The sequence below is a fragment of the Tasmannia lanceolata genome, unplaced genomic scaffold, assembly GCF_043159265.1.
Source record: "Tasmannia lanceolata isolate RefF3 unplaced genomic scaffold, GAP_Taslan_0.1 ptg000037l, whole genome shotgun sequence".
NCBI lineage: Eukaryota > Viridiplantae > Streptophyta > Magnoliopsida > Canellales > Winteraceae > Tasmannia > Tasmannia lanceolata.
Window position 1 is genome coordinate 12,056,258 of NW_027518714.1, and position 14,597 is coordinate 12,070,854.

A 14,597-nucleotide genomic window follows, 5' to 3' on the forward strand; every position below is an offset into this window, starting at 1 on the left:
AGATCGAAATTATAGCCGAAACCAAAATTTAAAACCTTGATTGTAAGTTTGTAGCCCGAAAATAGGGCGGTCATGGTTAAAAGGGTGGTGAATTTATCATCACCCAAAAGATATTTATTTGAGAACTAATGAAATAAGTCCTATTTTTATAGAGGCCACCCGCATTCCATCCATCATGGGATAAAGTTGCTCATTATATCTTTTTCTCCAAGCAACTGTTTTGTCAATATCATCTTGTTTGGTTTTTCATTTTATCAATGGGACCGGACATTTTGATCGGCTATTTTTTTTCGTTCCGTCTAGAATGGAGAGTATTTTTAGAGAATTAAAAATGCGAATAATTTTAAAAAATTATTAAAAAAATATAAGAAACTATTAGACCGACTAAATTCAACAAAAGAGATATGTTTTATGGGATTTGCTAGCGTCCGTACACCGTAAAAGGCATTTCACAGATGGTCTGTTGCGTGTCTGACCAGCCACATAGGTTCACTTTTCAGCAGCTTTTGTCTTCATCTCACCGCAAATCCCTCGTACAAAATACTAAAGACTAAATGACAATTTTCACTACCGTGTTTTGATAATGAGACAAACTCATCTTGTCTTCTGTAAGTGGAAAGCCCTTCCAAGATGGAAATCTGTTCTGAAAATAAAGACAATAGAAACACACCGTTTTTTTATGGGACGGATTTCCGTTTTGCTAGCGGCCTCTTTATAATTTAACCAGCTATCAACAACAGTTCCGAAAAGCCTCTCTCAATCTCCAAAAAGCTTTAACAGCCCATTAACAAGCAAAAGACAAGTTGAGTTAGTCTCATCATCAAAACACGGTAGTACAATTATGAAAAGGCAGAGTAAGTTATAAATACAACAAATAAAAGGAAGATTGAATTAATCAATTTTATCACTAATTACATCTCATCTCTCAAACATAAGGCATCTCCTTCTAGGAGAAGCATGAATAGGATCATCATACTCAATTGAAGGATTTGAAAATTAAGTGTGGAAGAAGCGACGAAAGTAGAGGATTGGATGGGGTTCCATATTTTTTTTTTTGTTAGAATATGTGAGATCTAATGGTTGAATTGGGTTTAAGATCCCACCGTTGGATCACCTTGGAAGGTCGAATGGGTAAGTTGGCTGAACGAGGCAACTACAGAGATTAGGCAAGTTTGTTAAATGGGGTAATATACAGAGATTAGGCAACCAGGTTTGATTAGAATAATCTCTTTCCGTAGTTATCAGATTTCATTCTATGTTTATCATGTAAGTGCTCTGTACAAGCCCACTTTCATTCTCTTGTAAAAGCATTCAAGATTAGTGGAAAATCCCTTATTTATCTTCTTCTTTTTTTAAAATTTGGACAGGCAAAAAGATACAAAGTACTAGAACGCTCCAAGCATACAAAAAATAAAAGCAAAATGATAAAAAAAAAAAAGGAACCATTATGGGCATTGCTGTACTTTCTTAAAAAGTAAGATTTTTGATGAAAGAGGGGATTTTGGTATTTTGCAGTATATGGTCTTGTTTCATCGAAACAAAACAGTTAAATATGGAATATGGACAAGAACATTTGTTCTTGTGTGCTATATATATGTTTGCTTAATGGTACAATTTGTCTGTCCCTTTGCTAAATCTATTCCTTTCGTTGAGAATCCACAGTTTTCCAATCTAGTATGTCAAATTTCAGTGATTTGGTTTAGGGGGAGTTGCTTGTTTGCTCTTTCAAGTCCTTGAGAATTGTGGTTCTTTACAAGATAAGATTCTTGTGAGCTACTTCTGGCTCAATCCTCTATTGCGTTTAGGATATCTTGAAAAAAAAACTGTTTAGATGGATAGGCATTAAACTTTGAAATGTAAATTTGCTTCCTCGGGTTTCTGATCACAGGAATGACCTTTTCAGGTTTGCAGTACAGGGCATGCTCATAGTCCATGGTTAGCTATACTCTCACTAGTTTCATCAACGTAAGGATGAAAAAAAGGAAGAACAGCACTTTCCTATTCATCTGCGTTGCGTTATGAACAATTAATTCTTGGGTAAATGATTAAAAAAATACAAAGATTATGCTAAATTGTGAATAAAAGGTAGATATTTAAATATTATAAAAAAGGGCTGTCAGGTGAGAGAGTATCAGTTTTAGGACAAATATACCCCCACTTTCATTTTCCCACCATTTCTTTAGCTCTAATCCCCACGTTTTTCTTTCTTCTTCCTCACCTCACCCAGCCAATGTGAAAAATACCAGTGCAGCCATTCCCATCCTTTGGAAGCTCTAATCCCCACGTTTTTCTTTCTTCTTCCTCACCTCACCCAGGCAACGTGAAAAATACTAGTGCAGCCATTCCCATCCTTTGGAAAGCTCTAATCCCATTGTATTTTGTTAAAAAAAAAAAACACCATTACTTGTGAGAAATTTGAACGTCGGTGATAAACATAGCTCCAAGTAGGTCCATGCTCCTCTACTTCGATAGGGTTTAACAGTTTATGAAGGTTTTCATATTTTGTTGGGCTTTAACATTTTATGAAGGTTTTCAGTTTTGTTGGATTTGAACATTTTATGAAGGTTTTCATTGTTTTGTGTTGAAAAAAAGAGAGAAATTACCCAATTTGTTCTATGTTGGTTGTATAATTGTTTCCATTGTTTTCTTGGGTTTTAAAAGAAAGTTATAACCACCATTTTCTCTGTTGGAAAAAGACCATTACTTGTTTCTACCCAATTTGGTTCGTACCGGTTCCGGGGAAGAAAATGTCGCTCCGTACTAGTTCCGGCGTATAAAATGTGGTTCCTCAGTGGTTCGGAGGTATAAAATTTGGTTATGTACTAAGTTTTAGGGTATAAAATGTGGTTCCTTAGTGGTTCTGGGGTATGAAATGTGGTTCCCTAGTGGTTCTGACGTATAAAATGTGGTTCTCAAGTGGTTCCGGGGTTGAAAATGTGGTTTCGTAGAGGTTCCAGGGTATAATATGTGGTTCCCTAGTGGTTACGAGGTATGAAATGTGGTTCCGTAGTGGTTACGGGGTATAAAATATGGTTCCCTAGCGGTTCCGGGGTATAAAATGTGGTTCCCTAGTGGTTCCGAGGTATAAAATGTAGTTCAGGGGTATAAAATATGGTTTCGTAGTGGTTCTGGCGTATAAAATGTGGTTCCCAAGTGGTTCTGGAGTATAAAATGTTGTAAAATATTGTTCTGTACTAAGTTAAGGGGTATAAAATGTGGTTCCCTAGTGGTTGTAGGGTATGAAATGTGCTTCCCTAGTGGTTGTAGGGTATGAAATGTGGTTCCCTAGTGGGTCCGGCGTATAAAATGTGGTTCCCAAGTGGTTGTGGGTTAGAAAATGTTGTTCCCTAGTGGTTCCAGGGTATAAAATGTGGTTCCGTAGTGGTTACGATGTATAAAATGTGGTTCCGTAGTAGTTAAGGGGTATAAAATATGGTTCCCTAGTGGTTCCGAGGTATGAAATGTGCTGCCCTAGTGGTTCCAGCGTATAAAATGTGATTTTGAAGTGGTTCCGGGGTATAAGATATGGTTCCCTAGTGGTTCCGGGGTATGAAATGTGGTGCCCTAATGGTTCCGATGTATAAAATGTGGTTTTCAAGTGGTTCTGGGTTATAAGATGTGGTTCCCTACTGGTTCCGATGTATAAAATGTGATTCCTTAGTGGTTCCAGGGTAGAAAATATGGTTCCGTAGTGGTTCCAAGGTATAAAATGTGTTTTCGTAGTGGTTCCGGGGTATAAAATGTGGTTCCCGAGTGGTCACGGGTAAAACATGTGGTTCCCTAGTGATTCTGGGGTAGAAAATGTGGTTCCCTACTGGTTCTGACGTATAAAATGTGGTTCCGTAGTGGTTGCGGGGTATGGAATGCGGTTCCCTAGTGGTTCCTGGGTATGAAATGTGGTTCCCTAGTGGTTCCGCGGTAGAAAATGTGGTTCCCTAGTGGTTCCTTGGTAGAAAATGTGGTTCCGGAGTGGTTACGGGGTATAAAATGTGTTTTCCTAGTGGTTCTGGGGTATAAAATGTGGTTCCCGAGTGGTCCCGGGGTAAAAATGTGGTTCCCTAGTGGTTCCAGGGTAGAGAATATGGTTCCGTAGTGGTTCTGAAGTATAAAACGTGTTTCCGTAGTGGTTGTGGGGTATAAAATGTGGTTCCGTAGTGGTTGTGGGGTATAAAATGTGGTTCCGTAGTGATTCCCGGGTATAAAATATGGTTCCGTAGTGGTTGAGGGGTGTAAGATGTGGTTCCCTAGTGGTTTTGGTGTATAAAATGTGGTTCCAGGGTAGAAAATATGGTTCCCTAGTAGTTCCGAGGTATAAAATGTGGTTCCGGGGTAAAAAATATGGTTCCCGAGTGGTGATGGGGTAAAAAATGTGGTTCCCTACTGGTTCTGGGATAGGGGGCTGGGGGGACGACTTCTAGCTAACAGACTTATGTTCCTTTTGTCCATCAAGAGTTGTGCTGAGGTCAAATATGATCCATCATATATTGAGTACTAATGACATGATCTTTTCTTATAATTACTTCAATCCTATTTGGCTACTCATCTTTTGCCTAACTTCTTTCATCCAATAATACTCTAGCATTCACGTCGTTTTCTGTAAACCTTCCAATAATACTCTAGCATCCACCTTATTTATAAGAAAACTAACTTCAGTTTTCCTATGTAATTCGTGAATACCCCAATTCTGGATGTCCTCAAATTCCAACCAAGCTCTCTTCAAAGTTGAGCGTGAGTGCGTCGATTACAGGTTCTTTCCATGTTTCCACCCCCCCTAATTTTTGTCCATTTCTTGTTCCATGGTTTCCTTGAACATCTCCTTCTCCGGATCCGATTTAATGATTCATGACTCATCCTTTCTACAACCTTCTACTTAGGTGCCATGCCTTTCTGATAAAAAATTGTAGATTCATTGACGAATCAAAGTCCTAGAGCTTCACCTTCCTCAGTAATTCTGTCACTTTATTTTTATCCACAACCACGGCCGCATAAGATCTTCTCGTATATTTGCTATTTTCATGTAGAGTGAAAGAAACACATCAAAACAACAAATGCTTTTTCTCCTACACATCTCTCATCATGATCTTCAAAGACAATTTCTAGCTTTCTGTAGTAAATTTCTCTTCTTTTTCAGAATGTTCATTAAAGATGGTTTTTTGTCGAACTCTGATTCCTCCACCCTAACACTTGATTCATCTCCTCTTTTGTGATTGGGAATACATTCTTTGTCGAACTCTGATTCCTCCACCCTCTCGAAGAATTGTTGGATGAGTTGCATGGTGCCACAATCTTCTCCAACCTTGACCTTCGTTCAGGCTACCATCAGATTCGAGTGCATCCCAACGACATTTCTAAGACAGCCTTCAAGACTCATGAAGGCCACTACGAGTTCCTTGTAATGCCCTTTGGGCTCACCAATGCACCATCAACTTTTCAAGGTTTGATAAACGAGGTATTCAAACCCTACCTACGCAAGTTTATTCTCATTTTCTTTGACGACATACTTTACTTGTGTACAGCCAATCATGGGATGCACACCTTTTACATCTTCGTACCACCTTGAACTTATTAAGATCTCACAAGATCTATGCAAAGGACTCTAAATGTAGGTTCTGTTGTGACAAAGTGGACCACCTTCGTCATGTAATATCAAGAGAAGGAGTACCTGCTGACCCAAACAATATTTCTTGCATACTTAGTTCGCCTTTACCTACTTCAACTAAATCATTACGCGGGTTTTTTGGGTTAGGTGGGTATTATTGGAAATTTATAAGGGATTATGGTAAAATCGCAGCACCTTTGACGGCTATGCTAAATAATGATTCTTTCAAATGGTCCGATGTAGCAAGTGAAGCTTTTGAAGACCTCAAAAAGGCAATGGCTGAACCCCCAGTGTTGGCTCTATCCAAATTCTCCAAACCTTTCACCATTGATTGTGATGCTTCAGGAAAAGGGGTGGGTGGTGTCCTCATGCAAGAATGGAGGCCATTGACCTTCTTCAGTCAACCCAGTATTTTCTTTTCATGTCTCTTTGGTCAAGAAGAAGTTGGGAGAGAACATTCCAATAGAGACCTCGCTGCCACCAGTTACTGGTGAGGGATTAATCCAACCTCAACCTCAAATCATCTTATATCGTCGAGTTCTGAACCGTGGGAATCGAACCATGACTGAAGTGGTAGTGAAATGGCAAGGAGCTGAAGTTGAAGATGCAACATGGGAGCGCTACCATGATCTATTGAAGAGGTTTCCAGATTCAAACCTTGAGGACAAGGTTGCTTGAAGTGGAGGGGAGTGTTACGTGCACAATCTGTACCAGTTATTTAGTTATTTTCTGTAGGGTCAGACCCATGTATGTAATGGAGTTTGTTTTGAGTCATTGTGGTGTCAGTTATGGAGTCCTGTTACTAGTACGTGGAGTCAATTGTCGTACTTGTCATTTGGAGAATTGTACTCTACTTAAACTCTTTTCTCATGAATGAAAGACATACAACTTTCTTCTCTTAAAAAGTATACTCTTTCGTGGAGGTTGGCTCCCTCGAAGTAGCCATTTTTCACCATAGGAAAATCCAAGAGAAAGACGTAACAATCCTTGCAACCACAAATATGAGGGTTCGAACCAGAAATAGTTAGAACCACAATTGAACCAAAATTGACAATTGGGATAATTATTTCCACAGAAGGAACAATAGGAACCACTATTTTCAGACTTGGAACCACTTCAAACACACTATTAGACAGTTGGAATGAAAATCATTGCTTACAAGGATCCTTGGAACCATACTTACTGGTTTCAAGGGTTCGAAAGTCTCAAAAATCCCAAAATAAATGGTTATGCCTCTTTCCCTTCTGTCAAAAGAGTGCAAAACAAAATCGATAACGGTCCTTCTCCCAATAAAATCAAATGAAACCCTTTGAAAACAAAAATAAAACCCTTGGCTACCAAAATGAAACCCTTCAAAACCTACAAATCCTGAATGAAATCCTAACAAACCACAGTTACACCTTTCAAAACAAATGGAACCCTTTCGAACCCTAAATGAAACCCTAATTTGGTTTCCAAAATTTATTTCTTTCAATCCATCGAAACCCTAACAAAACGAAAATCAACAAAATGAAACCCTTTGCAAACCATGGATAAACTAGAAATCAAGTGAAACCTTTTGAAACCCTAACACAGGAATTAATTATAGCTTTATACAATTTCAATAATGGTTCCAAGTATTTCATCTCCAACACCCCAAGAAGAAAACCCAAAAAATGAAACCCTACATTAAATGGTTTAAAAAATACCTTGGAGAGTTGAAGTATTGGTTTTGGCAAGAGGAGCTACACTTTCTGGCGACAAGCTAAACTTTCCGACGCGTATGCAACCTTTCCGGCAAGAATAGTATTTTCCGGCGAGGTAAAAGGGAGAGAACGAGTGAAAAAAACGAGTGAAAAAGGGTAAAAGAGGGTGAAAGGGTAAAACGAGAGGTTAAATGGATGGAAGGGTATTTTAGTAATCTTCCTCTCCCAACCATCTCGTTTCTCCACCGACGGTGAGAAGTCTCGTCTGAGAAGAGAGAGGTAAAAAAAAAACAGTGTAAAAGATAAAAAACGAAAGTAAGAAAAAATAAGTTACAAAAGGATATATTTGTCTTCAAACACATTTTCTCTCACCTCACACCCCTTATTTTGTAATTTTCGAATCACTACCCTTTATTAACAATTTCCATAAAACTTTGCATTTTTTTAATCATTTACCCTTAATTCTTTCATCCTAAATAGTGATTTCATTATCCCTTCTTGTCATCCCTATGAAGAGAGGGAGATTTTATCAGCAAAATTATTAAAGTTGGGAGACAAAAGAAAAAGGAGAATATAATCCTAAGGTTCTGCACAACATTTTTGTTGGGAAAGTTGCATTAGTTGCCTAGTTACGCGTGTAGATGGTAGGGAGTGAGAGAAAGAGGGGAGCAAAATGAAATTTAATGTATGAATTAGCCCTATTACGCATGTGGATCTCCCAAAACACACTTGTAATCTTCACTCAATCTTTCATATTTACAGCCCAGATGTAGTAGATGTAGGAGAGAGAAAAAAAACCTAGCAAAAATGCTTGCAAAATTAAAGAAAAAAATCGTTGGGAATTCATAAAGGTGCGATTTAGCTCAATGATTTGGAGACGGGTTTAAGGAAGCAAAGGTGACAATTGTGGGACATCAAGAAGTTGAACTAGGAGTTGAAGCCATTTATTAGAGGGTTCATATAAGTATCATGTAAAATCTTGATAGGACAAGGATAAATAGTTGGGCTACTGGATAGCCATTTATCAGGGGATTTGCTAGCAACCATCGCAGAAGGCATTTCTTAAATTAAAAAGACAAAATCTGTTGGAAAGTGAGCCTATGCTATCGTCGCTATCAAATCCTATAAAACAATAATCGGAATGCTAGTGACACAAATTTCTGTTATCTTTTGGCAAGCTGAAGGTTATGAAAATTTGCACGGATTTGCTAGTGATTAATAACATATTTTTTGCTGAATTTTAATGCCCTTGTGAACACTTTTATTTACATAGTCTAGAATGTGGAATTGTATCTCTTTAAACATCATTTTCTGGAGAGATTTTCCAATATTCTGAGGAACAACCTGCCGAATGTGGAATTGTATCTCTTTAAACTGTACATACACAGACTATTTCAAACACATTTTTGCACCATAAAGTGGATGTCAAAACCCATTCAAAATTTCCACCAATTCCTAATGAGAATTCCCGTATATTTGAAAAACACATATTAGAAAGAGTTAAAACCAAGACACTCTACATAAAGGGTGCTCCCAATTACTGGAATCAGGTTTTGAAATCAGAATCCTATTCCGATTGCACCTGATTCCAGCATTGAACTCCCCAAAAAAAAACAAAAAACAAAGAACCGAATCATATAGGCAGAAATGATGATGAGGAATTAAAGGTGAAAAAAAATCCAGGACAATGTAATCCTAAATGGCTAATCACAAATACAATCTTCAAAATAGTTAAATCACAAGCATCACACTGATCATTTGGAAAGAACTATAACTCGGTCTGCAAAGAGTGCCGTTTACCAGCTACCACTACTACTCTGGTTTAATCATATGCCACAGAAATATTCAATTACACTGTTATTTTCTTCCCTTTTGACTTTGGAGCCCAAATCATTCTCTCTGTTCAGAATCCATCCGAAATTCCAATCGATATCATTATTACAAAGAAAAGGGAACCTCCCTTCTCACTAGATGGGTATAGTTACACTCACAAATTTGTTTTACACCCCAAACCATTCACTCAAAACCCAAACAGGCCCTCTCTAAATGGGGCTTTTCACACACTATACAAATACACAAACAATGAATAATCAAACCCAAAACCACACGATCACCCAACAAGGAAAAATCTAACCATGGTTACTATCAATTGGAACACCAGATCTTGCCTGTGATATCCGGTTCGCATAGATGGTCACCAGCCGCAACTGTGTGCTGTTGAGCCCCTCCAAATATGGCAAGAATGCTTTGCCAAGCATAATATAGATATCCACCAAACAGAAAACAACAGTCTGCAACAGCCTCACAAGAACAAGAGATTGTCAGAATAAGACCAGATACTGGAAATGCATAAAACTGTATTGAAAAGTACCATTAACAAGTGGCATTCTGGTATGGAAGCAAATAACTAGTAGAGTACGGATCCTGTTGGCTGTTACAATGCACACCCCATACCATATGCTTACCCAATTTTGCTTGTTAGACGCAATCACTCAGACCATGATACTCATTTAAGTACAAAAACCGGTAGGTGCATTATGCACTGGCGGATATTGTAGGATGTCCATAAAAATATAAATGGAACATAAATCTTCAAGAGATCTAGAAGAAAAAGGTGCTAACATTTCATCTGATAATTTCTCTGCTATTTATCTTACAATTACAGAAGGTGATAGGATTTTGTCCAAATTTAAATCATTAAAATCAAATCATCTAAACAAAATGGAGATTACTTTACCAGTGCTTGACAAAAAGGTGTGTTTTGGTCAAATTCTATGAGAGAATATTGGCATGCTTTGGTTAAGTTAGATGGTTTCAGTGGGCTAGGTAAATATAAGGGAATAACAAATCAACAGCATTTTGGTCATTTTGAAAATATGAGCACCTCTCATGTCATCTCTAACTATGTGCCAAAGACAAAGTGTGGGGTTTTAATGCTTTATTTTTCTTTTGTTCTTGTTGCGTAGGGGTTACCTTAGTCAGCCCCACTTTGTTTCTTGTTTCCTCTATCAATAATGTTATCTTTGGGGGAAAAAACAGAAAAATTAGTATTCTGGATTATTTTTTATCAGTTTCAACCAAATACAGAGTTCTCTTATTCCAGGACAAAATAATGCCCAACAGTTGTGCCACCGACCTCTCTTCCAAATATAGAAGATAATTTAAATTATTTCTAAGACTAAGCATAATGTCTTGATCATAATTTATACACACAGAAAACATGAAATCGCTAAATATGCATAAGAATTTGTAAATATCTAGACCAACCCATTTATCTTCAGTCAATGTGATTTGAACCAGAAACGTAGTTACCAAGAAGAAATAAGAGATATTATAGACCAAAGACCATAACTCTAACCTTGCGGACATCAGCACTCTGGTTCCCAAATGCATCAAAGAGAGCAGGCAGAAATGAGGGTAACTGAGCCATTAGTTCCTCTTGTGAAAGCCGCCCCACGAGCTGAAGAGATACATAAGCTCTAATGTAAGTATAATTAATAAAGGGTAACAAAAAACAAACATGCACACCAACATAAGATGGTTAAATCTTGTTTGCTTTTATGATGGCTTAAAATTCTAGGGTGGCCAAACATATTCATTTCAGAGTTTGAACTTCGAAGATTCAATTGATGCAGAAAGATGCAAAAAACGAATGGCTCTTAGGCTCTTTCCTAACACCACTTTTTTGGACCCCATGTGTGCCACATGGATGCAATCGGGATCCGTTGATCCCACCAGTGACCAAAAGTCTAGACCATTGCCATTAAACCCACCTTGATTGAATGATCGTAGCCCCTTGATCCAGCAAACCTGTTTAGGGTTCAACAAAGAAAAGCTAAACCATTGATTTTTGAAATCCTTAATATTATGAAAGATATGCTCAATTTTTCATGTTACCACAACCACGAGGGTTGCCTCAAGATGGCCCACAAGATGAATGATATTGATTAAACATACACGTCCCCACCTAATTGCCTAATTGGATTCATTGAAGAAATATCTTGTAATTAAGGAAAGAAGCAAAAAATCTATATTATATGAGGCTCTAGAAAGCAGTGATGAGTTATTCAAACCCAATTGTCCATGAACAAATAACCGGAGATTTTATTTTTATTATGAGAATCAAATAAATCTTTTCAACAAGTGATTGCTATGGCTTAGTGATGCGGATTATAGGCCCAATAAGAGGGCCCATTAGGACTTTTAGGGATATATTTCCAAGTTATTTAGTTTCTACGATATTTATTTCCATGTTTTTAGTTTTTAGGGCTTTATTTTCTATGATATTTTATTGCCTACATAGCCGGCGACCATCGCTGATGAGATTATCGGTGGGTGTATTACTGGTGGGTGTTGGAGAAAGATATTTCATTTTCTCATATTCGTAAGAGTGCTAATGATAGAGTGGATAAGTTGGCAAAAACCGAAATTTGTAAAGATTTATTGAACATAGGGCGACCTATGCCCTATATGATGTAAATGTGTATTTTTGCTTTTATTAAATAAATCATTATGTTCTCTCTCGAAAATAAAGAAAGAAAAAGAAAAAGAGACAAACTCAAATCCTGTAACCTGAGAAAATAAAACCCTGGCCCAGTTAACAATGAGAATTTCACAAAGCATTACCTTTGTCAAACAGTTGACGCAAGTAACAAGAAGTTTCTCATCTTCACTGACCAATAAAGGAACTATAACCTGCAGAGTTGACAAAACCAATAAAATTAATAGCTTTAGGAAAACATTAAACGAGGCATTACTGTTAACAATCCTGGAGATCAATAACCAAGTGATTTGTGAGATTCACATACAGTAAGGCATCTGTAAGGATCATAATGAGATAACACAATAGTCAAACAGTGATCGGCTTCATTTGCAACCTGAATACAAGAAAACAGAAAAAAATAAACATTTATGTTTTAAAGAAGATTGTTTAAAAAATACACAACAAGAGCCAACATCTTAAAAATCCCAACACCTTTTGTTAAAAAAATAAATAAATAACAAATAATACACCCAATACCTTGGCAACTGTATCCCTGGTAGCATGAAGCAGTTTTTCGATGACAATTTCAATGGAATCTTCCATGGTATCTTTCTGAAAGTAATATATTACATAGTTAGAGCCTTAGAGGAGATCATTATGATATTAGACAACACGCTCACCACTGTTAAACAAAGAACCAAGACTCCTTTGACCAATGTTTTTGCTGTGAAAAGGTAACAAAAAGTAACCGAGCAGGACACAGTTCACAAACCTGATTATTTAGCATTTCGAGTATCAAAGAAAGAGCAAGTTCCCTGATGGAAGAATCAGGATCATCCAAGACCTCAAGAACAGCTGTTAGAATTTGATTGAAGTACTGCAGAAATACCATCAAGTCATTAGCAAAAAAAACATCCAACAGACGAATGCTTCAGCATCTTGTCACAACTAGAAATGAAATGTGCTTCGGTAAATCATGAAACAAGTGACATTTCCCCCCAGGAATGCCATAAATAATAACTCAGATCTATGGAATTCATAACATGAATTCTCTTGCTCTTGAGAAACCATATTGAACAATTTCATCCTGATAATGTCCATGCATTCAGGAAACCATCTTAAGAAAAATGAGAACCATTAATATTTAGGCATCAAATGCCGCATTAATCACTGCCAGATGTTAATCCCAATAAAAGTTCAAACAAGAAAATGGAAAGAGTAAGGTAGCCTCTGGACCACTTGAAATTGTGGCCTACACAGATCTCCGTTGCACTCTTGGCATGTGTACTCTAGTCCCTACAGTGGACTCCTAATGGTGTTAAAATCACCTGATCAGATGATTATAACTGCTTGATCAATGGACTTTTTGCCTGTACAGAATTAATTACTGGACATTTTTTTTTTGTTTTAACCACCAATTTATAGGTCATATATAAATTGACCTATAAATTGATTTATATACGACCTATAAATTGATGGTTAAAACAGCATCTCTGCAAAGCAGGGGTAAGGCTGTGTATATCTAGCCCTCCCCAGACCCCACAATGGCGGGAGCCTCGTGAACTGGGCCGCCCTTTTTTTCATCAATTTATAAGTCATCTATTGAGGGGTTAGGATGCTCGTTTTGGACTTTCTTTGCCCAGTGGCTCCAGTCACATTGGAACCCACAGATGCATGGTTCAGATTATTGTTCATAGGATATATAACATGTGTATCGTAAAGATCAAGTGGGTGTTCCACATCTATTGAACACATTGTACATGTTCATAGGAGTGCATTTATGTTGCAGAAATCACAAATGGGCCACACAGCTTTTAGCTGAATGGAGCACATTTGTTGCATGCATTGTGCGTGCAAAATAAGCATAGGCCCAAACATAAATTTGTGATATGAGGGTATTTTTTGCATTCTCAACTATAAATACTAAAGTGGATAACAACTTCTATTGTTTAACAAACTTAATCGGCAATGATTTCTGATATAAAACTGAGTCGTGAAATTATATTTTAAATTTGTTCGGAAATGTAAAATACAGAAAGACACAAACAAGTATGATCTTCTCATGTCCAACACTAATTAATCAACCATGAATAAGCTGGTTCCTTGATCTTAATGCTCACAAGGTTTTGGACCACCAACTGAGGTTTACCAATTTAGAAACATTCCAGATGGAAGTTGCAACAAGTCAACTGAACTGGTTGTGGCCATTGGACCACTAGAGGTAAAGAAGATCTACATCTTCCTGATTAAAAGCCATAAGCAAATTGAAATAGATGAGGGTGAGAAGGACAAAGCAAAGAAATCCAAGAATCTTAAAACAATAGGCAGATCAGCAATTGAATCAGAAGGCGTGTGGTATTTTAGTGCCAGATGTGTCTTTTCACTAGGAATCCAGAAAATATAAAAGAATGAATTTCCACACCATTTGCAAACAAGGAACACACAGTGAACAAATCAAAAATTAACTAACCACAACTCCCTAGAAGGTATTTTCATTTAGCAATTAAGGCGATGAATAGAAACATCACCAAAAGAAGGGGGGGAAAGAAAGAAAAAAGAATCTCCTGTCTTGAAATTGAGAATTATCACAAAAGAAAGACATTTAAATCTGAAAATGTAATCATACCTTGCTCCACACAGAGTGATCATTAGCCACAGAAGCTTCGACCAATTCTTGAAGTGCCCCACGTTTACTCGTTACTGAATTCTCATCATTTCCATTGCAAACCTATAAAGTGGAGTAATAATGCAATGATTACAATGTTCTCCAGTTCAAGTTCGTCTCAAGAAGTTCCAAAGCTCAATAAATAAATGATTTCAAACACAACCG

At 37.3% G+C, this 14,597-nt stretch overlaps 1 protein-coding gene across 2 annotated transcripts in view; it reads right to left on the reverse strand.

The window, feature by feature from the left end:
• Positions 1 to 9,059: 9,059 nt before the first annotated feature.
• Positions 9,060 to 14,597, reverse strand: part of LOC143860122 (CLIP-associated protein-like) — a 38,295-nt gene continuing 32,757 nt past the window's right edge. The window contains exons 15-22 of one of the 2 annotated variants that reach the window (XM_077370652.1): positions 14,394 to 14,495; positions 12,540 to 12,644; positions 12,305 to 12,379; positions 12,093 to 12,161; positions 11,911 to 11,979; positions 11,058 to 11,094; positions 10,643 to 10,744; positions 9,437 to 9,575 (exon numbers count right to left, since the gene is read on the reverse strand). In XM_077370652.1, the coding sequence (XP_077226767.1) occupies positions 10,677 to 10,744; positions 11,058 to 11,094; positions 11,911 to 11,979; positions 12,093 to 12,161; positions 12,305 to 12,379; positions 12,540 to 12,644; positions 14,394 to 14,495 (525 nt within the window). In that variant the 3' untranslated portion in view covers positions 9,437 to 9,575; positions 10,643 to 10,676. Of the gene's footprint in view, positions 9,576 to 10,642; positions 10,745 to 11,057; positions 11,095 to 11,910; positions 11,980 to 12,092; positions 12,162 to 12,304; positions 12,380 to 12,539; positions 12,645 to 14,393; positions 14,496 to 14,597 lie in introns of both variants that reach the window. The other variant, XM_077370651.1, reaches the window with a different exon arrangement.